At 36.4% G+C, this 24,653-nt stretch overlaps 1 protein-coding gene and 1 pseudogene across 2 annotated transcripts in view; one reads left to right on the top strand and one right to left on the bottom strand.

The window, feature by feature from the left end:
* Positions 1 to 739: 739 nt before the first annotated feature.
* NVL (nuclear VCP like) overlaps positions 740 to 24,653 on the bottom strand; it is an 85,019-nt gene continuing 61,105 nt past the window's right edge. For both annotated transcript variants that reach the window (XM_051993378.1, XM_051993379.1), the window contains 6 exons: positions 20,633 to 20,732; positions 17,102 to 17,208; positions 14,988 to 15,064; positions 12,716 to 12,804; positions 5,592 to 5,662; positions 740 to 1,059 (listed from right to left, as the gene is read on the bottom strand). In XM_051993378.1, coding sequence (XP_051849338.1) covers positions 1,015 to 1,059; positions 5,592 to 5,662; positions 12,716 to 12,804; positions 14,988 to 15,064; positions 17,102 to 17,208; positions 20,633 to 20,732 — 489 coding nt within the window. In that variant the 3' untranslated portion in view covers positions 740 to 1,014. The remainder of the gene's footprint in view (positions 1,060 to 5,591; positions 5,663 to 12,715; positions 12,805 to 14,987; positions 15,065 to 17,101; positions 17,209 to 20,632; positions 20,733 to 24,653) is intronic.
* On the top strand, positions 5,674 to 12,701 carry LOC127559530 (GTPase KRas-like; annotated as a pseudogene).

Here is a 24,653-nt window from a genome sequence, read left to right on the forward strand (position 1 = left end):
ATATTTTATTCACTGTTTTGTTTGTCTTGCTCACTTTATCATTCTCCTTCCATTTTCTCACAATGTGTTATCTTTATAATCATTCAGTGAGAGTATAGAATATAAATTTCATACAAATTTGAGCTGGGGAAAATGTGTGCCCAATACTGTATGACTCAATACTAATTATAATAATGCAAATAATGCAAATTGAATTCACAGGATAAATTGTAGACTTAACATTCACAGAGAGGGTAGGTAATGTCTCCATTTATTACTAATTGAAAATATTTAGAGAAATAAGTCAAAACCTGATGCCTGTCGGAATCCTTCAAAGTCAAGTTACCTGATTGATAACTTAGTTTCTTTTCTGGACATTTCATTTAGGACCTCTTTCTACACACACACACACACACACACACACACACACACACACACACACACATACACACACAACACTTTACCCCAGATGCTTTTTAGTTGAAGATGGCAATTTTCTTTAGGCAGTATGCTAAATCTGAAATAGCAAATTTCAGTCTCCAAATTTAGAAATCCAAGATTAAAATGTCAGCCACTTCTTCCAAATATGGGATTGCCTTAAAATTTACATTTATAAAGCACTCATTGATAAACAGGACAAGGACCAGACCTCAGATCACTATCTTAAATCAGTATGTTTTTCTAAAGCAAAAACTAAAAAGGATTTTCAGAAGACAACTCATTCACAGTTAGTGAGAGTAAATAAACTCAACCGAAGAAATATAGTATAAATATATAATTTATTTCATTTGGGTCTTTTACTTTTCAAAAGAAGTAAAATGAATGTCGCTGCAAAAAGTTCCACAGAAACTAAGGGGATCTTCAGTAGTCGTTCCTGTTTACCATTTGATATTAAGCAGCTCACACTGGAAACCAGAGTTGTACTTGGGCCATCTTGAAAAGGCAAACAATCAAATGAAAATGTCAAGGTTTTCTCTTTCACACAAACATATGATGTAACTGAAGCATTCTTCTACAGACCAATACAGAGCGACACTATCTGCTGAGAGATTGCCGAAGTTTTTCATACATCATTTGATCCTAAAGATGCCACAGAGAGAGAGAAAAATAAGAGAAGAGCATTAGGTTGCTGAAATGGAACAATGACACTACCCGTTCTATTCTCTAACATCATATATGTGCATTTCTTTAGGATCTCAAGTGACTGTTAGAGTTGTCTGCTTAAAACAGGTTCTTCTTTGATCTAGTTAGTAAAGTTTGGGGGAGAAGTAAAATTACACACAGTACTGAGTAAGGATTGGGGTAGGAAGCAGAAATGGTGACTTTGGCCATAAAATAGCAGCCAAATCAAAGTGTTTACAGAACCCACGTGAACATTGTTTTAAGTCATGAATGATTTGCCCCTGGCATGGAGTTGAATCTCTGCTTTCTCTTTATGCTATATTCAATCTGATTTTGTTTTCTACTAGCACCCAGCTAATTTTCCATCAGAGTTCAACTACCTCAGCAAGGCAAATGAATATGGAAAAAACTAGATTCAGGGAGGGTAAACAGCACCGGTAGCCTAGAGACTTTGCTGAGTGTTTTAGGATTTTGCCTGCATGGTGTAAATGTGCCTAGGCCATAGCTGTCTGGAAATAGAAGAGACTTGGAGGGCAGGAAGTGCTAAATTATAACTCCTCACAGAGGTTGGAGAAAACTCCTAAATGCTCATTTACACTTCATACCACATTGCCCTTTGGGCGGGTGCAATTCTTAGAAGCTAGGAGCCGTACGTGCTGTTACACATGAGTTACTACAGATGATGTAGTAACTATTAAGAGATTACTTGAGAACAAAGTACTTCAGAGCTAACAGAAGCATGGTTCTCTTTCCTTAATATTTACTTTCCTATTCTTGAACATGGATGTAGTTAGGTAATTAATACATCTGTAATAATTTTCAAAATAAAAAATATGACAGTGAAAAAGCAATCAATTTTGAGTAATCTCAAGGGTGACAATTACATTTTCCTACTAAACTTGGCAAAGCCAATTAATAAAGCAATCTTTAGAAAGTTACAAAAATTAACTGTCCTGATTTTCACCAAAATATGAGATAAAGCTTATGGAGTGTGAAATAGGGAAAAGGAGGTTGTGAATTAATCTACAGATAGCTTTAAATTTTTGGAATGAATAATAAATATTAAGCATTAAACCAATTCTCATTTGTATCGAGGCTTGATGTTACAAATCAAAACTACCCTCACATATTACTTTCCTTGGTGGCAATTTCCATTATCCCTTTCTTCCCTTATTCAAAAAAAGAAAACAAAAACCAATCAATTAAGAATCATTTTTCTCTCTTTCCCACATCATTCCCAGCTGACTCTTTCCACCTACCCTCCCTTTAAAAAAAATAAGAAAAGAACAAGAAAATATGCCTAACACACACGATAGTCAAGAGAGGAAAATTCCCTCACAGGTCACATTCAAAAACATCTTATTTTTTGGATTTGGAGTTCATTCCCCCTATGCCAGGAGGTGGGAAGTCTGCTTCATTTTTGATCTCTGGTAGTTTGGTTTGTCACTGCATTGATAAACTCTGAAGTCTTTCAAAGTTATTTTTCTGCATAATATTGTTGTCTCTGTAAATAATCACCTCATACTCTGCACTAGTTCTCAGAGGTCTTTTATTTTGTCGTTTCATAATGCTCTTGTGGAACATTATTCTATTACATTCATATACCAATTGGTTTAGCCAGTTAGATGGGCCACTCCTTTAAGATTCCAGGTTTTTTCCTATTATCAAGAGAGCTGGTAAAAATATTTTTGTACATATGGGTTTTCCCCCCCCCTTTTCCTTCCATCTCTGATTCTGATCAACCAAGAGAACGCTCTACCCTTAAGGTAAACACTCTAGGTCTTTACATTTATATTCCAGTTAAAATCTTAACAATTTACACCAATCAATCAATCAATATTTATTAAGTACTTACTATGTGCTAGACCTTGACGTAAGTGCTAGGAATGAAAAAAGAGGTATATGACAATTCCTACCTTCAAGAAGCTTACAATTTAATGAAGGAGACAACGTGCATATAAATAGAGCATGTGCACAAACACGCACACATACACGGGAGAGAAGAGAGAAAGAGAGGGAGAGAGGAAGGGAGGGAAGGAGGGAGGAAAGAGAAAGAGAGACAGGCAGACAGAAAGAAAGAGAGAGAGAGGGAGGGAGACAGAGAGGGAGAGAGAAGGAGAGAGACAAAGAAAGAGAGGGAGACAGAATGGGAGGGTGAGAGAGTGACAGACACAGAGAGAGAGAGAGACAGAGAGTGCGAGAGCGAGAGAGAATGAGAAAGAGAGAGAGAGAGACAGAGAGACAGAGACAAAGACACACAAAGACAGAGAAACAGAGAGAGAGACAAAGATACACAGAGACAGAGATGGAGAGACAGAGAAAGAGACATAGAGAGACAGAGAGAAAGTAACAGAGACAGAGAGACGGAGAGGAAGAGAATATGGGCATTATTGGCTAATATTCCTTATTATACACAACTAGATTATAGATACTATCTTCTCAAAGAATGAATTCTATTTTTGCCATTACGTAAAGCTTGATTATAAAATACTGACAGTGATTTTAGATATTTGATAACATCTCTGAAAAACTTGAGATGTCTGATCAATACAAAAACTAACCAAGATTTTATAGTATTAATGATAAAGAATATTATCTACACCTTTGAACTGAAATGATATGCTCAATATGCAGAATGAGCCCCACTTTTAGACATGTGGGGATTTGTTTTGACTGTGGGTATAGTTTTTGTTTTTATTCCTTTTCCTCCAGAAGGAATAGGAATGAGAGAAAAAAAAAAAACATTCATTAAACAATTTTTTTTTTTAAATAAAAAGGCAATGTGTAGTGTGAGCGAGCAGTGAGAGGGAGTCCACATTACATCTCCCATCTCAGTGGCTTTGCATATAGGACGTCCCCTTGCTTAAAATGGTGTCCATTTCCTCACATCTGGCTCAAATTTCTAGCTTTCTTCAAAATTCAGGTGAGGACCTCCAACAGGAAGCTTGCAGTGATCCACTAGTTGCCAGTGCTCCCCCTCCCCTCCCTTTTCTTTGTCATCTTTTGTTTTCAAAATTCCAAATTTTGTTCTCCACTCCACCAAAAGGATGTAAACTTCTTGAGACAGGGACTGTTTTTAGCCTCACAGTGCCCTGAACACAGATGTTTTAAAAAAATGTTTCTTATATTTTGATTGCAATCTTCTAAATGAGAAGAAATTCCACCACACTGCTTTGAAGTTAGGCCTGGAGTCTGGAAGCCTCATCTTGCTGAGTTTAGTTCTGGCTTCAGATATTTACAATCTGTGTGACTCCGAGGTTTTTAGTTTTCTCCTATGTAAAATAGGCTGGAGAAAACAAAACTCCAAGTGGGTTCACAAAGATTCAGACATGACTGAAATGACTTACCACCACCTGAGGGGGTGTGGGAGGAGATTCCAGTACGAATAAAAGGCCAGGTGGAGTAAAGCAATAGTAGGGTGTGTAATGGGGATAATAAATCTCTTAGCTGGCTAAATACTGAGGAAAGTTCAACTAATTTGGCACCAGTCAAGCAGGGCCTTGAATGACTACCTAACAAAACTTAACACTGAAGCTAAGGAGCAGACCATAAGCAATCCATTCTATACAATTGTTATGGATTTCATAATTAGATTTTTCAATCAGTAATCAGAGTGAGGGAAAATTTGAAGCTGAATGTGGTCAATGGTTAATGATATATATTACCTTAAAATAACAGTTAATAACGTAAAAAAAAGTAAAACAAATTCTTTTGGCCAAGAAACATTATACTTTATGAATGCTTTCCAAGGAGCCTAAAGACAATAAGATGTTCAAGTGAACATGGATTTTCTAACAGTGTTCCATCTTTGGATGTAACTGATCCATCTTTGTATTGGATATCATATCCGATGTAATATTCACAAGAACTGGTTTTTATTTCATAACAAGAAGTCTTTCTATTGCTTTTATTATAAACAGAACACACCAACAATCATAAGTGAACATTAAAAACCTGACATTTGATATGAGGAAGTAAAAAAGGGAAAGTATCAGTAATTTCTTAACCTCCTTCCCATCAAAAGGGCAAGATATGATTTCTACTTCATTGAAATGAACACATGAATCAGTAGTTTCCTAACTAATGCATAGTTTAACTTAAATAAAACCTGGTTGTGATAAAAAGCCATTAGGTAAGAAGTATGGAGTCCAACAGATACTTAAAAGAATACTTATTTAAGTTCTTGAAAGTTATTTAAATTTTTAAAAATTTTATATTTAAAAAAATGACAGGAGAAATGATTTTACAGACATGAGAAATAATTTTGCACATAACAAACATTTTTCTTCAATTCCAATGATAGCTGAACAATTTTATTTTTACCACATAACAATTACTGTTTCAGGTTCTACCTTAACTTATGCAAAACCTTGAGTATTGCTGCATTTTTTCATTTCATGTAGTAGTCTGGGATTTTCTAAGAAAAGAGATGACATGATGAAGGCAGGCCAGAAATGGCTCTAGGTCTATTCCCTTTTTCATTTGCTTACCTCTTTTGACGTAGAAGGTTTCACTTTTTTAAAAGCTTCTTCAAAGTGCTCCTGGCTAACCTTGACTTCTCCTATGGAGAAAATATACACAATAAGTAAGAGAGCCCTGCACTCTCTGATTAGGTGAATGACAGCCAAATTTCTTCTACATATTTGTTCATTTAGACATGATTTGGCGAGATTCATGTTTCACTTCACTAATTTATTGTAGTCTCCTCTCAGTTTCACAAATCATACCGATTTACTTAATCATAAAACAGTTATTCATTTATCAAAAATGGATACTACATTCTCTAAGAACTTCCAGTGCTTTCTGAAGCACTAAAACATTCATTTTTCCCTGACAATCTCATGAGGACAGATCTTACTAATCCTGTTTGCTCTAAGTTGCTTTAGCTTTCAGACAGTATAATAAGCTAGTGCATCAGGTATTTGTGGCTTCTGCATTTCATGACTGTGATATGTACAATGGCACAACTTGCAACAATCGATTGATAAAAGCTTGTAAAAGAATCAATCCCACCTCCTTGAAGGTATATGAACACACTATTCAAGAAGATTTTCTGCTGTTGTAAATATTTTCTGTGTCTTGAAGCTAATATATTAAAATGTTTGCCATGGTCTGCGCTATATCAGGTATTTTGTTTTATTCCTTTTGGTTTAGACCTGTGTTTTCATCCTTGTAGAACCTTCCATTGCTCTTTGTAATTTACAGTCTTAGAGGTACCTGAGGCACTTGGTCACACTCTAATATATGTCTAAAGTCAGACCTGAATCCAGAGCTTTCTTATTCAAAAGACAACCAACCTTCTATACTCTAGTCTAGCCTGTCTCTCAAGCAAAGTACAGAAGCCCAGAAGAGTTTCTAAATGTTAAACTACAGCTTCCCAATAAAAGTTACATGATGTAAAAAGGATTCAATTAGGCCCATAATATTAGAAATGAAATAAGCCTGGAAAAGTTAAGGTTTAATAAGAATATTATTAGATTGTTTCCTAATTTTTTTTTTTTTTTTTTTTGCTGAGGCAATTGGGTTAAGTAACTTGCCCAGGGTCACATAACTAGGAAGTGTGAAGTGTATCTCAATCTCTATAAACTGTAGTTTTTACTGGGTTAGGTCAGCAATAAGATGGCAGAGTAGATGGTTTATCCAGTCCCCACAACCTCTCAAAACTCCCCATTACAGAAATTATGTTCCAATGAGAAAGAGCTTCAGTTTCACCCTTCCCCCAGTAACCCTCCTTGATCTCCCTCACTCCGGGCAGCAAAGCTTGCTTCCCAAACCAAACCACCCCTGCCCCTGGTCTCCCCCTCTCTTTCTAGTGCAATGGAGACCTCAGCTCTAGGCTGGGAACAGCTGCTTGGAGCTTGACGGCCAGCTTGGCCATGATCTTCAGGAGCAACCTGGAAGCACCAGTGCGGAAGAGAGGCAATGGATGAGGTCGCAGGAAGTAGGGGGAGGGGGAGGGGGAGGAGGAGTTGTGGGCAGCACTCTAGCTGGGCCAGTTCTGACTACCCCAAGTCAGCTGGAGCAGAAAGCCAGGCCTGGATCTAGACTGGTGGGATTACCCAGTGTGGGAGAAGGCGAACGTGTTTTGAGGTCCAGCCCCTGAGGAAACCATAATCAGAGTTCAGAAGGGAGTCAGGAAGTGAGAGAGAAAGAAAATGGGGGGAGGGAGAAAGTAAAGGGGAGGGGGAAAGCAGGAGAGGACAAGATTTAAAGGAAGAACAAAATTCAAAGAACTTGAATATTAATAGATAAATAGGAACAATAAAAACAGAAGGAAATATGGCCTCTAGATCTACTATAAGTTCAGCAATCTGAATACTGGCGAAAAAAGGGGAAATGATCCAACACTTAATAAGACAGAGAACTCTGTGAAATTTGAGAACAAGGAATTACAACATACTATTCCTGAGTAGTTTGAAAGAGAGATGAGAATGAAAGCAGAATTTATGTCTTGCACAACAAAAATGAGCAGAATTGAATAATTGGAATCTTCTAACCAAAGAAACAAAAGAACATTGGATTGGGAATGCAAATACACAGAAGTGAAAGGCAACCCAGGGAAGTAAAATACAATATTGGAAGAAAATTTGAATTTGAAGATAGTAGCACAAAGACAACCTAAGGATCACAGACCTCTCAGAAGAATATGACAGAGCAAAACACATTAATACCATAATGAATGTGATCTGTAAGAACTACTTAGAACATCTGAAAATGGAAAATGAAATTCTAATTAAATTTACAGATTACTGATAGAAACAAACCTAAGGCTACAAATTCTAAGATATAGTGGTTAAATTTAATAATTTAATTCAGAGACAAGTTCTAGGAGGAAGATTTTAAACCACGAGGAAAAGACATTAGAATAACCCAAAACTCTTCCATACCCACTAGAAAAAAGCAGGGGGAATGGAATGCATTAAGAAGTGCAATGGAGCTCAGGGTGCAGCCCAAGGTGACTTGTCCTGCAAATCTGAGCTTAAGCACGAGATAAAAGATGAATGTTCAATAATAAAAAGAGTTTTAAAATTTCTTAGAAAAGAAAACTGGAAGAAATTATTTGCCTCTTGGAACATCTCAAACAACAGAAATGCAGGAAAAATGAACAAATGCAGGAAAAATGAACAAATGCAGAAGGCATGCTGATCATAGGAACAGCCACAGAGTAATAATCGGGTCAGTGAGAGATGGTGATAACCATAGCCCAGCAGGGGGGCAAGGTGGTCCACTATGAACAGAACCCGGCAGCACCTTGCCTCCGAGTGAAAGTTTCTTTTACTGAGCCACGTTACAGGCTCGGGCTCCAGGAGAGAAAAACAAGAGGGGGATAAGGAGGGTGTGATCAGGGCTGGCAATGAGGGGAAGGTGTTTCAGAAAAAGGTGCTGGGGAAGAGAGAGGGGGTAGGGAGAGAAGACAAGAGGGAGCTCCACTAATGAATGTTCTATGAATGAAAGAGACGGTGGCTGACCATCTGGGAGGTGGGACAACTGGCACCTAAAGACCACAGACAAAGGAAAATGTCCAGCCAAAGACGGGGAAAAAAGAAGTCGGCAAGAGAGGATACAGATCAGTGATGGGCTGTAAAGTGAGGGACACAGCGAAGGAAGGGTTCTACCAAAAAGTAGTGTCTTCTCTTAACCTGGAATAACTGGTGGTGTTTGGGGAAAGAGGTACAATGGAAAAGGGGAATCCATGGGGGAATCCTATAAGACTACAGAAGAACATACCTAAGAGGGGAGCTTAGAATGGGTACCCTGGAAACTCTGATTATATGAAGAATACAGAGAAAAGAGAGACCATGTAATTTTAGGGGTTGTGAATCAAAGGATTAACAGAAAAGAAGAATAATGAAGAGAATGAGAAAAATCCTTTATGGAAAGAGGAGCAAAAAAAGAAATGTAAAAACTAAGGAATAGCATTAGCTGAGGAAAAAAAAGGAAGAGGCAATGTTAAGTGAGAAAAAGGACTAGGGATGAGACAAGAGTCAGTAGGAACGGGGGAACTTTAAAAAAAGATTACGATTAACTGATGGAACATAATACCACGTTTACAACAAAAGAGGTGATCTAAATGGACTTATTATTCAAGATATATCAACTACATAATTTGGTATTCAAGATAAAAAAATCATATACACACCTATACACATACATATATGTATGTACACAACATATAACAAACAATCATTTCCCAACAGATAAAGATAAGCAGAAGACATGAACAGGAGCCTGAGACATGGCTCATCTGTGATCTCCCCCAAACCTTCTGAATACCTTGAAAAAATGCCAGTAAACAATTCTTGAAGCAGCAGAAGTTACATAAGGAAGGGGTGAAATTTTCCGGTCCAAGGCAATTCAGATGGTTGGTAGGAAAGGTCTGTTGCTCCTGGATGAGAGTGGAACACAGCCCCAGTCCTAGCAAACCCAGAGCAGGCCTTGGGAACCACTGACTCAACAGGGGCCGTGCTGGCTTCCAGAATTCTCAGCCCACAGAAGGTACAATGGTCAGAAGGAGATTACAGGATCTTTTTTCTAGCTCTGGGGCAGGACTCTGCTGCTTTGCACATACTTGGATCTGGGCTGGACTCTGGGGAGCAGTCCAGGCCAAGGAGAAGCGCTCGCCCACTAGATTTTGTGGCCACAGTGCCATAGGGACTCTCCTTCCTCCTCAGGGTTCCAGAAAAGAGAATTTGTGGTCATTCACAGACTGGGAGATCAGTAAACACATCTCTCTCCTAGGTCACACCACCTCAGAAGAATTGTAAACTTACAGGTCCCTAGGAGGATCTCTGAGAACAGCTGCACAAAACCCCTGAAACTTGGGGCAGTGGTACCCTTCAACCTTCAAGCAGAGCCCCACTTTAACAAAGAGTTAAAAAGCAAGAAACAGGCTGGGGAGATGAGCAAACAGTAGAAATAAACTCTGCCCGTAGAAAGTTACTATGGGGACAAGGAAGACCAGAGGAAGATAACAAAGTCAAAGCTCCTACATCCAAAGTTTCCAAGAAAAACAATTCATGGAAAAGCTCAAGAAGGATTGTGAAAAGCAAGTGCAAGCATTCGCTCAGGGACCAACTTCCACCAGCCAGCAGGGGCAGGAGCAGCTGAAGCAGGGGCTGTGCCCTGGGCTCTGCCGCGGCCCTGACATGGGCGGCCTTGCCCAGGAGGGAGATGCACTGATGATGATGCCTGACCATGGTCTAGTAAAAGTTGGGGCTGGTTGTGTAGGCAGGAGGGCCTTGACAACCCAGCTAATGAGAATCATAGAGGATAAGTATGATTCCACAGTAGAGGATTTCTACAGGAAACAAATGGTAACTGATGGGAGACCTGCCTCTTGGATATTCTCAACATAGCAGGTCAAGAGGAACACAGGGCAATGAGAGACCAGTATATGAGGACTGGGGAGGCCTTTCTATGTTTATGTGCCACGAATAATACTAAATTGTTTGAAATTATTCACCATGATAGAAAACAAATAAAGAAGAATTAAGAGATTCTTAAGATGTGTCCATAGTCTTTGTAGAAAATAAATGTGATTTACTTTCCAGAACAGTAGATACAAAGCAAGCTCAGGACTTAACAAGCAGTTATGTATTTCCTTTTATTAAAAACATAAAAAAAGAAGCCTTTTACACATTTATTGGTGAAATTTTAAAACAAACAAAAAAATGAGCAAAAATGGTAAAAAGAAGAAAAAGAAGTCAAAGATAATGTGTATAATTATGTAAATAAAATTTGCTCTTTCTCAAAGTATATTTAACACACACACACAAACACAATAGCTTGCATTTACAGTAAGGTGTGCAAAATACTTTAAGAGTTTCTCACCTGACCCTCAGGATCTGGAACATAAGTGCTATTATTAATTTTTCCCCCTTGAGGCAATTGGGGTTAAGTGACTTGCCCAGGTTCACACAGTCAGGGAGTGTTAAATGACTGAGGCCACATTTGAACTCAGGTCCTCCTGGCTTCAGGACTGGTGCTCTATGCACTGCGCCACCTAGCTGCCCCCATAGGTGCTATTTACAAATGATGACATGAAAGTAGACAGAAGCTCCGCAGCTTGGCTATCTCTGCATGCAGGTCTTCCTGATTCTAGGTCTGACCCTACCCCCTATGCCATCCAGGCTTCTCCAATGAGGTGAACCCCTCCCCCCACCTCAGCCTGTGCCCCCTGCTGACACGCCCACATGAGGCTCTCCTTGAAGCCCTCCCTGCCTGGAGTTCCGCGCGCCTGGCACACAGTGACACTACCCTGGGCAGACATCACAAAGATCTCTGCGTGTCAGTGAGACCCAATCGATGCTGACTATTTGTTGTTTCAGGAAAAGTTTACTTTTATTTTCATTTAAAATTGACCTTAAGAATAAAAAGCCTGAACCCACAATTTGTAGGAAGCCATGCATGTGCAATTAGGCAAATCTAGAGAAGCTTCCGGACCTCCCCTGAAGACCTGGATCCAAAAACAGTCCTCAATGGCAGCTACCTTGGCAGGATGTTACCAAATGTTGTTTTAAACCGTAAACAGAGAAGCCATCAACATGAAAAACGCCCTTGGTTTAAAGCCTGCGACATGCTGGCGGGCTCCCAAACTGCCCAGCACCAGCGCGGCCCCCTCACGGGTACCCGAGGACAAACATGGCAGGTGCCAGGCAAAGGTCAAGGCCAGAGAGGGGGTGGCTCCTGGCATGGCTGCAGGTGCCCCACGAGGCTTCTCCCACAGGCGCTTCACATTTGGAGCTTTCTCATTTCCTCTTTATTCCCTCCCCTCAAACCCCTAAGGCAGACAAAGTAAAGTAGGCCGGATGGTGACCAGAAGGTCTGTGACTGGTTCACATGGATAACCCCAGCTGGCTGATGTGATACAATGTGAAAGGTGATCAATGGGCAAAGCCAGGAAAATGATCCCAAATTCTGACACGATACTTGCTCTTTTAAAAATGGAAAGAAAAAGGAGTCAAAGGGCAGAAGATTGAATGTAGTTTTCAGTTCAGGTTTTTAGCACATTATCTTCCTTGCTTTACTATTTTCTTCATTGCAGGAATGTTGTCTACTCTTGAAAAAATATAGAGCACAACCATATGCCAGGCACAATATAAAACATAGAGAAGGTCTGGGTTCAACTGCTGCTTCTGTTACATATTGGCTATGGCTATGGGCAATCTTCTTAAAACTCTTGAGCTTCAGGCTCCTTCTGTTACATATGGATGATAACAAGAATTGGCTCAGAAGGGTCATGAAGAGCCTCAAATAAGGTGCCTGTAAATTGCTATGTAAATCTAAAAATGTTTTATAACCATGAGCCATTGGATCCTTACCCATTTTGAGGTTTTTAAAAATTGGCCTTCATGTCTAAAGAGCTAAAATTTTTTCTGTGATGTCAATGACAACAGGATCCTGCAGGATAAATGCATTATCACAGAAACTATAATCACTGAAATGAGGCTGTTTGCTAGAGCAGCTTTAAGCAATCTTAAAAGAAAAAATGTCAGTTTTAATGTAATAGTTAAAGAAGAGAATATATTCTCTTACCATTAAAAGTTCTTGCTCTGAAGAGATTTCTCAACAATAAAAAATAAGCTGGAATTGAAGGACCTAAACACATGCTTACCTTTTTTATCCCCACTCTTGTGACTTGCCATTTCCTGTCTTAAGACACAGATGGAAGCTTCTCGTATCAGAAGATAAAGATCAGCACCTCTGCAACATAGAGAAATAGGTGCTTAGATGATTGGTTCTCAATGTCTGAAATTATTACATACACTGAAAATTGCAAAATGGAGAAGAATTTTTCTGACAAGAGCAAAAATCACATGCTGATCTAAAACACCTCAAACTAAATACTCATGGAAGGAATTGGCGAGAGAGAATGGAATAAAGTGGCTGAGTCTGGAAGGAAGGTGATTGAAGCTTTTTTTAAGGATATTTTTTCTATTCTTGTTAAAGCTAGAAAATTAATAAATCATTCTATCTTATTACAAAACTTATGTTGGCTATAATTGCATTTGATATTTGAATGGCATTTATATTTTGAAGAGAAAAACTACTAGTCCAACTTTTAAGTTCTTAACTGCCACATTTTCAACTATAAACCTAAGAAATGTGAAAAACGGCATACATACCAATGTTTCAAATAGAGAGAGTATAAATATTGAGAAACATTTGATATGTTTTGTGCATGCAAAAAGAAGTTCAAGTTTACAAGCTTAAGTAGATACATCAACTATTTATGCAAGACAAAGAAAGCTGACAGGACTTTACTTTTATTTATTTTATCAACTTAAAAAAAATGATCTGGTACAAGGTTAACTTGTGATATTCAATTGAATGGTCCTGACCAACAGAAGCAGCAAGTAATGTTCTGCCTGTATTATAAGTTTTAAAAAGTTCATAAAAGTTATGAAGAAATGGTTGTTTTGTCAAAGAGCTTACTTACTAAAAGACCCCAATTCTTCTCTGTCACACTATGATCTTAAGATGAAAAAGAACTTCAAAACTTATTTACTACATAAGATTGAAGAGGTCTGTTTATTAAATACAAAAAGCTAAGACTCTCAAAAATTACTTAAGAATTATTAATTTGCTGCGTAACCCTGGGCAAGTTACTTAGTCTCAATTGCCCCAGCAAAAAACAAACAACAAACAGATAAATAAATAAATATTAATTTGGAGATGTGGAATTAAGGGTTTTTATGGTTTTTATACTTATATATAAGGGTTTTATATACTTTTTTTTATTCCTCCCACCAACTGTTCTGTAAAATGGAAGTTATTATTTGTCATTAAGAATGACTTGCTACTTGTTAGAAAAGAAACAGGATTTTATTATGGCACCAAAATTCTTCTCAGATTTGCCAAGTGCAGTCAAGAAGGGGAAATGACAAAAGTGCACAGAAAGATCAGTGAAGCTCATACCCAATACTAAAAAAACCAGCTATGTTGTCAGTTGAGCAATCATTTCCCCATATCATTTTCATATGCAAAAGACAGCACATGTTCTTATAGAACTCATTTTTAAATTGCTTATAAAATTTCCAAATCCATGAGAAATACTAGCACATCTAGAGCTAAGATTTCACTACATAAACTTTGCTTTGTCATTAGATATTTTGAAATATAAATATCTGAGCAATGTTTCCAAATCATAAAGAATAGCTGTAAATTTCAGTGTTGACTGAATCAATGTGTCACTTTTTTTTGTTCTTGCATCTAGAAATAATTAAGGATGTTAAGACATAAACATTTTTAAAACAAAGATTAGAATATTTGAGTATCAGTTTACATACATTTCTGAATCACACAACACAATTTTTGGTATTTTTACACCATGTTAAGGATAAAATAATATAATAATAATACAATAAAAACTTAACAGTATTTTTCTGTTAAGTAGAACGAGGAGATAAATTAACTCTTACAAAATAAATTGGCAATAGTGTTATTAAAGCAAAGGGGCAGCTAATTAGTGTAGTGGATAGAGTACCAGTTCTGAAGTCAGGAGGCCCTGAATTCAAATCTGGTTTCAGACACACTTCCTAGCTTGGCATGTGACCCATGCCAAGTCACTTAACCCTAACTGCCCCAGCCAAAAAACAAAAAACAAAGCCCTAATTAATTAAAGCCAAAAAAAAAAAAGTCTAAAATTAAAAACAAAAAAACCTATTTTTGGTTCCAACCAATAGCAGGCCAATAAGTTACTGTTAGTGAAAAATTTCAGTACTATCCACTTGAACAATTTGGAAACAGACAGAATTTGTGTAGAGTAGAAACAATAAGAATGAATTTAGGAATTAAAGGTGAAATTTCACACTCAATAATACACACTTCAGCACCTCACCAAGACCATTCCTTTTTTTAAATTCGAGGAAACAATAAATACTTACGAGAAATAATCACATCGAGGGTCATAAGCAATGGCCTCCAAACTGACAGAAACATCCAGGGGAGGTGTGGTACCATTCTAAATGGGGGAAAGAGAATTGAACACTTTTTGGGTGATTTTTGTGAGAATGCCCTTTTGAGAGAAGGCACTCATTGTATAATGGTAACCAAGAACTGATGGTACCTAACATATTTTAAATATTTCATCTCAAAAGATATAAGGTTCAGAAATGGATGATGAATCATTCAGTCTATTTTAAAGATAAAATAATCTACATTCATGAATTATCAAAGAATTTTAATTTTATTTGAAGAAAAAAACCACAATACTAATCACAAGATAGACAGCTACACATTTTCTTTACATAAAAAATGATCAACATTCCATAATAACACAATAATGCTAGACTGAGACTCACTTCTATCATTTATACTAGTTGTATGAGCAGGGGGAAGGCATCTAATTTTCCTGCGGCTGTTTCCTAATCTATAAAATCTCTACCTTTTGCATATAATTTATAAGATTGTTATAAAGATGAAATAATAAATATAAAAACACTCTTCAAACCATAAAGTGATAGATATGTAATGTCAATTCTCATTTAATTTTACAAATTTAAGAGGCACCAAGAAATAAGTGGGTGCCCACTTATTAGGAAATGGAGAAACAAAGTACCTATTATATGCCATCTATCTATCTATCTATCTATCTCAATGAACTCAAAGCCAGAAAGAAAGATCCTAGAATACCAAAATCTTTTTATGGTATCAGAGAATTGGAAATAAATTCCCTAGGTTGGGAAATGGCTAATATGATACATGACTGTAACAAAATGCTATTTTGCTAAAAGAAATGATAGGAATACAAACAATCCCAAGATAACTAAGTGAACTGATAGAGAGTAAAGATCATGATCAGGAAAACAATCTACACAATGTAGTGAATATTGTATAACTATAATGAGCAAACCAGGATCCAGAGGAAGTTAAAGAATACAACCTCCTTCATGGTCCATGAGTGGTTTATTACATAGGCTACCAGATGTGGTCGATGTGTTGGCTGATTTTGTCTATTTTTTTTTTTTTTATTTCCTCTTTAGATTTGTTGGGAAAGGAAAGATGGGAAAAATGAATTTTATTGAAATCATGTTTTTCCATTACCTACATTTCCCAGTGGAACTCACCTCTACCCAGAGATGAGTTCCATTGGGAAATGTAGGTAGGAAATGTACCCAGAGAATGATCCCCTATAACAAAAGTATCATGAGAAATAACAACCTGGCAAAAAATTCTGATACACTGCTATTTACACTGCTGTAATCACTGCACATATATCCTTTCTGGCTCTGAATATTTTATTCTGCAACAGTTTATATAAATCTTTCTCTGCTTTTTTGAATTCATATGCAATGTTTTTTACAATAAATTATATTCCTTTATATTTATGTATCACTACTTGTTTAATCATTCTCCAAGTAATGAATCTCTAATTTGTTTTCAGTTCCTTGCCATTATAAATATTTTTGGTATATATAAATCCATTCATTTTAATCAATGACTTTGGAATGTAAAAGGCATCGATTAAAAAAAAAAAAAGAATACTAGGATATAGAAAAATGTTATAAAACCAGATTCTTAGTTCTAATATTGCATTTAACAACAGCACATACAATTCAATCCAGTGGTTTAAAACTTGGGACATTTATGAAAAGCCTAATTTGGCTACCTTTTTAGTAAACAAAATTGCCACATACAGTAAGATATTATGCCTAATATTATATTTAGATTTCTCCTGTTGAGGCACCTTAACAAGATGAAAATTCTTTTAGTCTGTTTTAAGTAATCAAGCATTAAAAACTAAATAATAAGTTAGCTAATTCACCCTAATTTTGATGAGCAATTTGGAGCCTGGGAAAATGAGAATCAAAAACTGATTCTGATTTCTGAATTCTGAAAAATACTTCCAGCTATAAGCTAAGCAAGAGTTATGTGAAAAGAAAAATCTTGGATGTTGTTTTCAACTACTTTTTTATTTCATACATTACTGCCTAAATTATGATAATCTGCCTAAAACTGAGGCCTTTTTTAAATGGTAAGCATGATTCCCTTTACTCACCTTTGTGATTGTTTTCAAGATGGCAAAACGGTCAGCAGGAGATGGCAAACCCACAAAAAGAATTTTATCCAGCCGGCCAGGACGTAGGATAGCTCGGTCAATAGAATCTAGTTAGAAAATGCAAATGCTACTAAAAACCATTTCCATGAAAAATAGAAGTCACAAGCAATAATCACATTTTATTTTTATAAAATGCTCTTGTCAGTTTAGAAATTGTTTTTATTTTGATGCTATAGCAATAGCTCAGAATATTTTTGTAACTTTTCTTTGGATTATCTATTGTACAATATTAACCTTTGATAAAATGTACAACACTGTTAAAAGGATGAACTGAATGAAGTATGTAAAGAACAGAAAGATGGGCAATTGATTCAATAAAAGATCTCATTTTTAATCATTTTAGCAAATTTAATGATGAATTATAAGGTTTCAGAGTTATGTCAGCCCTAGTTCTATGAGAAGAATATCGTGGAAGGCAACTACATATCCTTGGAACCTGTGTTAGCAGCAATGATTTGAGCTGGTCCAATATGGGAATTCTTAAAAATTCTTATGGAATATTACTCAGTCTCATTCTTGGATTTTAGGTTTTGTAGAAATAGCTGACAAACATGAGATTCTTATTCACTGTAAGTGGCTATGGTTATTAATTTCTTATACTCTGTAAATCACTATGGAAATAAACTTCACTAAACCTCCCCTGATTTCTTGTACAAGTGGGAATTTATTAGATACGAGAGAGAGGACTGAGTGGCAGATAAGATATTTATAGTTAAGATGCTAGTTTCTCAGCAAGAAAATACTACCCTATAGCTCAATATTGGTAGATAATTTGAACGTAAGGAGGATAAAGAAAGAAATTACCTATTATTAGAAAGATCTAGGTATATGGAAGAATTCATGAACGAAAGAAGCTAGATAGAGGTGGTAAAATTGGTAATTATGATTACATAAAATTTAAAGTTTTTGTATAATCCAAACCAATTCAACTAAAATTAAAAGAAAAGCAGGAAATTGGGGAGAAAAATCTTTGCAGCAAGTTTCTCTGATTAAGGTCTCATTTAAAAAATATATTGCAATTTAATTTAACTTAAGAGCCATTTGCCATATGATAATCAGTCAAAGGATATGAAGTCATTTTTCAAGTAATAAATCTAAACTATCAATAGTAATATGAAAAAGTATTTTAAATCACTAATTACTAAAGAAAAGCAGATCAGAACTGTGAGGTACCAATGTTGAAATGGGCTGTGGGAAAACAGGTAAATTAATAATGTACTGTTCATGGAACTGTGAACTGCCAGCTATTCTGGGAAATAATTTGTAACCATGCCAAAAATCATTAACTGTGCATGCTCTTTGTCCAGTGATTTGGCTGCTGGATCTACCCCAAAAAGATCAAAGAAAAAGAATAAGGATCCATAAAGAAAAATGTGTAGCTAAGTGGGTGGATAGAGTGCTAGGCCAAGAGTCAGGAAGAGTTGAGTTCAAATGGGGCCTCAGACATTTGGTGGATGTGTGATCCTGGGTATCACTGAACCCAATTGGTCTGTGTTCTCATTTGTAAAATGGAGAGAGAAATAGCAAACCACCCCATTATTTTTTCTGAGAAAATCCCTGACAGCGTCAAGCATGATTGAAATGACTGACAGCAACAATTAATAAAAAAAAAGAAACATAAACATATATGATTTTCTAAATCGATCTATAAAATAGGGGTGGATTATGTACTATACTAGTACCTGACAGAGTTATAAAAAATCAGATGAAATAAAATATATGAAAAAGCTTTAACTGGAAATAGTGGGAAATATCTCTGGAGTAAGAACAAAAGTATTAATAGGACCTTATATTCCCAGTGAAAGAGATACAAAATTTGAGTAAGACAAGCTTTCTGTCCCCAGGAAGTTTATTGTTTAATGGAGGAAAACAAATATATAAAAGACATTAGAAGCATTTAAAAATACATAAAGTATGCATCAGGATCATTGCTTTGATAGCCAAAGGGCCTTTGGAGGTCATCTCACCTAATCTTTTAATTTGACATGAGGAAATTAAGGCCCAGGATAGTCACTTGCTTAAATGACTATTGAGGCCTAATTCAGCTCCTAACAGGCACTGAGTGTCCATTACACTATACTGTCTCAAACAAGTACAAGTATAGTTTTTGGGAGGTTCGAGAGAATATAACTGCTGACAGAGGAAGGGTAGGAACAAACTGGGGCAGGCTTCCTAGAAGAGGAATCTTTGCCCTGGGATTAAAACAATGGATAAATATTTAAAAAGCTAGCAATGATAAGGAATGCGAAGGATGGCATTCAAGACACAGGGAAGATCATGCACAGAGGTATGAATAGTAAAACGTCAAGTGTGTACAAGGAAGTAGTTGGGTTTGAAAGAGGATACAGAGCACCTATGACTAAGAGGTATGATTTTGAAGACTAGAAAGTAGGATATATTTAAGATTCTAGAGGACTCTAAATCCTAGGCAAAGGAGCCTGAATTTTACTTCAGTGATAGGGTTTCTATATATTTAATGAAGAACAACTATTCCAGTACCTTGAATACAGTAGGATATTAATAAAAGTTTGTTGACCGGAATAAAAAAAGGATGGCTGCAGCCTGACTATTACTGTTCTGTTTATTTCTCCAGGCTTCAATATCCACACATTAAGTATGGAATGAATTACTTCAAATCTAAACCTATAATTACATAATTTTTTGAAGACAGTCTGCAACCTGATTGTCAAGGAATACCTATCCAACTGTCTCCTACTCTCATCTGTTTCTCACAGAAACTCAGAATACTACAGAATCTTAATGGCCACTTTCAATAAGTTGGAGCAGTCTGAAATAATGTCCTATACACAATTCCATGTGAATTACTTTCCTACCGTCATGTATAGCTGGGTTTTTTTTCTTTTTAACATTCTAAACTTGAAGAGAACTAGCCAACACAATTATCTCTTGACATGGCAAACTATTATCTCTGAGTTACGAGGGACAATAATTGAAGTAAGTAATTTGTCAAGGACTTTGATTAAGATTAATTATAAAAGCATTGTGTGTCAAGTTTTATTCAGTATTTTCTATAAGGTTTTTATTTTTTGAAGCCAATAAAATTTAGAGATAAATAAAAGAGGAGAATGGAAAAAATAAGCTAAACAGAAGTACAAAACATTTTGATAGAGGGGTCCAGTGACAACCTACTTGTCAAGCTCAGACTATACTTGGGCTCTGTTCACATCTCCTTCTTAGTACCTGCTGCTCTCACCACTAGACCCAGATTCTCAGTGCCTTCTTGGATGATCTGAGAGGCCCTCTGGGTCTCGGCTCTTGCCCTCACAAGGGTAGGGCCCTGGCTCCCTTATCCGTGTGATCATTCCTCTCTGTCCTGGAACTGCAACCCACAAGGGAATAATGGGTGACCATACTGCCCAAATTTCTCTGCGCTTATCACAAATTGAGCAAAGAACACTTATTTTCAGCTCTGAAAGCTCTTTTATCTCATTTTAGTCCCCAGTTTCTCACCTGGCCTGTTGGTGGCTGCCAGAATGTAAACCTGCTGCCGGGATTCCACACCGTCCATTTCTGTAAGAAGCTGACTCACCACCCGGTCACTAACAGCCGACTGAAAAAGAAAAGGGCTTCCATGAAACACAAAGGGAAGCAAAAAACACAACCACCAATTAGCTTCTTAGACCAATATAGAAAAACCCACCATGCGACAGTATGTTTGTTAATTTGAAATCAATTACTTTTGTAGCAGAAAACTTAGTGCAGACACACCATTTGGAGAATGTTTTTAGAAGGTCTGGCCTAAAATTAATGAACCTGGATGATTCTAGAATTCACAAACTTACACTGAAAATTTAAAGTTTTCTAATAAATTTTTCTCTCATCCCAACAAAATTTATATATGCCTTTTCTTTTCTTTTTAATTATATAGCTTTTAATTTACAAGATATAGGCATGGTTAATTTTTCAACATTGATAGTTATAAAACCTTTTGTTCCAACTTTTCTCCTCCTTCTCCCCACCACCTCCCCCAGATGGCAGGTTGACCAATACATGTTAAATATGTTAAAGCATAAGTCAAATACAATATATGTATACATGTCCATACAGTTATTTTACTGTACAAAAAGAATCGGACTTTGAAATAGTATACAATTAGCCTGTGAAGGAAATCAAAAATGCAGGAGGACAAAAATAGAGGGATTGAGAATTCTATGTAATGGTTCTTAGTCATCTCCCAGAGTTTTTTCACTGGGTGTAGCTGGTTCAATTCATTACTGCTCTACTGGAACTGATTTGATTCATCGCATTGTTGAAGAGGGCCCCGTCCACCAGAATTGATCATTATATAGTATTGTTGTTGAAGTTTATAATGCTCTTCTGATCCTGCTCATTTCACTCAGCATCAGTTCATGTAAGTCATTCCAGGGCTTTCTGAAATCATCCTACTGGTCATTTCTTACAGAGCAGTAATATTCCACAATATTCATACACCATAATTTATTCAACTATTCTCCAATTGATGGGCATTTACTCAGTTTCCAGTTTCTGGCCACTACAAAGAGGGCTGCCACAAACATTTTGTCACATACAGGTCCCTTTCCCTTCTTTAGTATCTCTTTGGGGTATAAGCCCAGTAGAACACTGCTGGATCAAAGGGTATGCACAGTTTGATAACTTTTTGAGCATAGTTCCAAATCGCTCTCCAGAATGGTTGGATGTGTTCACAATTCCACCAGCAATGTATTGCTTTTCTTTTTCTTAATGTTCTTCAGATAAGTGTGTTGGCTGTTACACTGCAATGTCTAAGATAAGATACAAAGCAGGAAGATAGAGCTGTAGAAATAATGACAAATAAGGGAAGCTGGGTGGTGCTGTGCATAAAGCATTGGACCCAGAGTGAGGAAGACTTGAGTTCAAACCCAACCTCAGGTACTTTCTAGATTTGTGAACTTAGACAAGTCATTTAAGCTCTGTTTGTCTTCAACTATAAAATGGGGATAATACTAAGACCTACTTTGTAGGATTATTGTAATAAGTTTTTTTGAAGCATTTAGCAGTGCCTGGCATACAATAGATGCTACATACTTATTTCTTTCCCTTAACTATTCCTCATAAAGGAAGAATAAAAGAATGCAACAGATTACAGTAAGAGTGAAAAGTAGTTTTACAAAACTTATTTTCATAATTCACAGTGACACTTTTATACAATGTTCTCTACATAAAGAAGTGGTCATTAGTCTAATATTTCTTTCTCTTAAAACACATTAACTATATCTAACTCTATCCTTGTATCCCAGATTGTAAGAAGGGCCACAACGAAGACAAAAGATGGAAGATCCATATTATATTTCTTTTTTTTTTTTTTTTTTTTAATCAGACGAGGGTAGAAATACATAGCTTTGTGTGATTTGGGAAAAGCAACTAATATTTTAAAAAAACATAAAGGTTAACTCCCACCTACATGCAGACTCCAAGCAATGATGCATAGTGAAACTATGCAAACCAAAAACATCTTTTTGAGGTGTGCACTTGTGAATTCTATGCTTTTAATATGATCATGCAGATTTAGATTTCCCAGCAAACAAAAACCACTATTTCAATATAGTCATTGTTATGGTGTTGCAAGAGAAAGAAGAAATGAGTAATCATGGTGTTGGGCAAAAGCTCAACTCACTGACTAAATTTTCTTGGATTGCCCTGACAAAAATTAGTTAAAGAAGTCCAATATCTTAGTACTCTATGCTCTACCACTTCCTTTTGCAAAAGCTATTTAAAAAAAAAAAAAAAAACTCCTAATCAATACTTTTTTTCACATGAGGCTCTGTTCAAATAGCTTTCATAATGTTGTTGCAAAGATTAAATAGAGTGAGGAAAGATGCTGGAGCAAGAACTTCAGTAAATAACTGTGTCTCAGGATCCATTCTCAGACTGTGGTTTAATTTTGATACTTGTAATATCTCTGGGCACAATGGTAATGGTGCTTTGTGATGTGAATGTGATGGTGGACAGGATGAGAACTGCAAATTGGTCTACTTCTCATCCCAGGTGGTCCAGTTTTACAGAAGCTAACTTTGGAAAAGCCAACTTTAACTGTCCCAAATACAAATGTCTACAGGGCCACTTTAAATTGTCTTAGTATATTGTATTTATACTTCATATTACTGATAAGATTAAACACAACAATAACAATTAGAAGAAGGACTGACAAAATTTGTGTTTGCACCAGCAGCTTGGCCATGGACTTGCAGACAGATTACCATAGGTGTGTCCAGGCACACCTGACTGTGTCAGCAGACCATGAGTCAGCTTTGTCAAGGTCCCAAAGCACCCAATTCTTGTAAATCACTGCTGCTTTCCTGTACTATTTCCATAAGGTGCGGGGAGAGGAAGGGAGAAAAAGGGATTCTAGTGAGTTGGTTGCCTAAAACCATGGTAGGCAACAATAATATTCAATAACAAAGTATGATAGACACAATGACAAATAATTGAGGTCACACTTAGGGAGTCTTACTTCACTCTGTACCTGCTTTATGCTTCTCTGGATATTTTGTATTTATCATCTTTTGTGTTCATGGGCCACTTTTTGTTTAGCTGTTCAATGTATTACCATCTGTTTTGTTTCCTATTCTTTGCTATCATAAAAACTGCTGTTGTTTTAATGGTTAACAGGGAACTGGTTGAATAGTATTTATAATCTTAGATTGTGGTGTTGAAAAAAAGATCTTAGAGATCTGGTCAAGTCCACTCCTCTTTATAAATACAAAAACTGAAGCCAGTTCAGATCAAAGGACTTGATCAGAGTTATAGAGGTAGAAAGTCGGGACTTAAAGCCAGGTCTATAGTATTGGCGGTGAAAAAAAAAAAGGTCCAAGGCACTCTGCACTAAATTCTCTGTGCTAAATCATAAGATTTATAGATGCTTGATGATGCCTCCAATATAAAGCATTATTTTTCTAATACACAAAATGTGGAATTACATTCTGTATCAAGTAATTTATATTCTTATACTTGACTAATGTTGTCTTCTCTATTTGTAAGAAAGTTTAGATAATCTATATGTAATGTACAGGAAGTTTTAAAAACTTCCCTTTAAAAACATGTAATATGACTGGCTGCTCTCTAGTCAGGGCAGTTTTTAATCTGAAGTCCATGAATGAGTTTTTCAAAATATTTGCCAACCATATTTCAATAAATATACCATACATTCAATACATTTAAATATCTTTTATAACCATATGTGTTTTACTTTATGCATTTAAAAACATTATTCTGAGAAGGATTTCATAGGCCTCAGCAGATTGCCCATGGATCCGTAACACAAGAGGTTAAGCCATAACATGGCTCTGGGGGAATTAATGCTTAAATAGGTTAAGTATGTGCTTAGGGTCACAGCTGGTAAAGGTCAGAGGCAGGATTTGGACTCCAATTTTCATGCCTCTTAAAAAAAACATTTTATCTGCTTACATTACACTGTCTCTATATACTCATTAAAGTTGAGGCAATATGCCACATTAAATGCATGTTTTCTTTT

This window comes from Antechinus flavipes, chromosome 4 (genome assembly GCF_016432865.1).
Source record: "Antechinus flavipes isolate AdamAnt ecotype Samford, QLD, Australia chromosome 4, AdamAnt_v2, whole genome shotgun sequence".
Taxonomy (NCBI): Eukaryota; Metazoa; Chordata; class Mammalia; order Dasyuromorphia; family Dasyuridae; genus Antechinus; species Antechinus flavipes.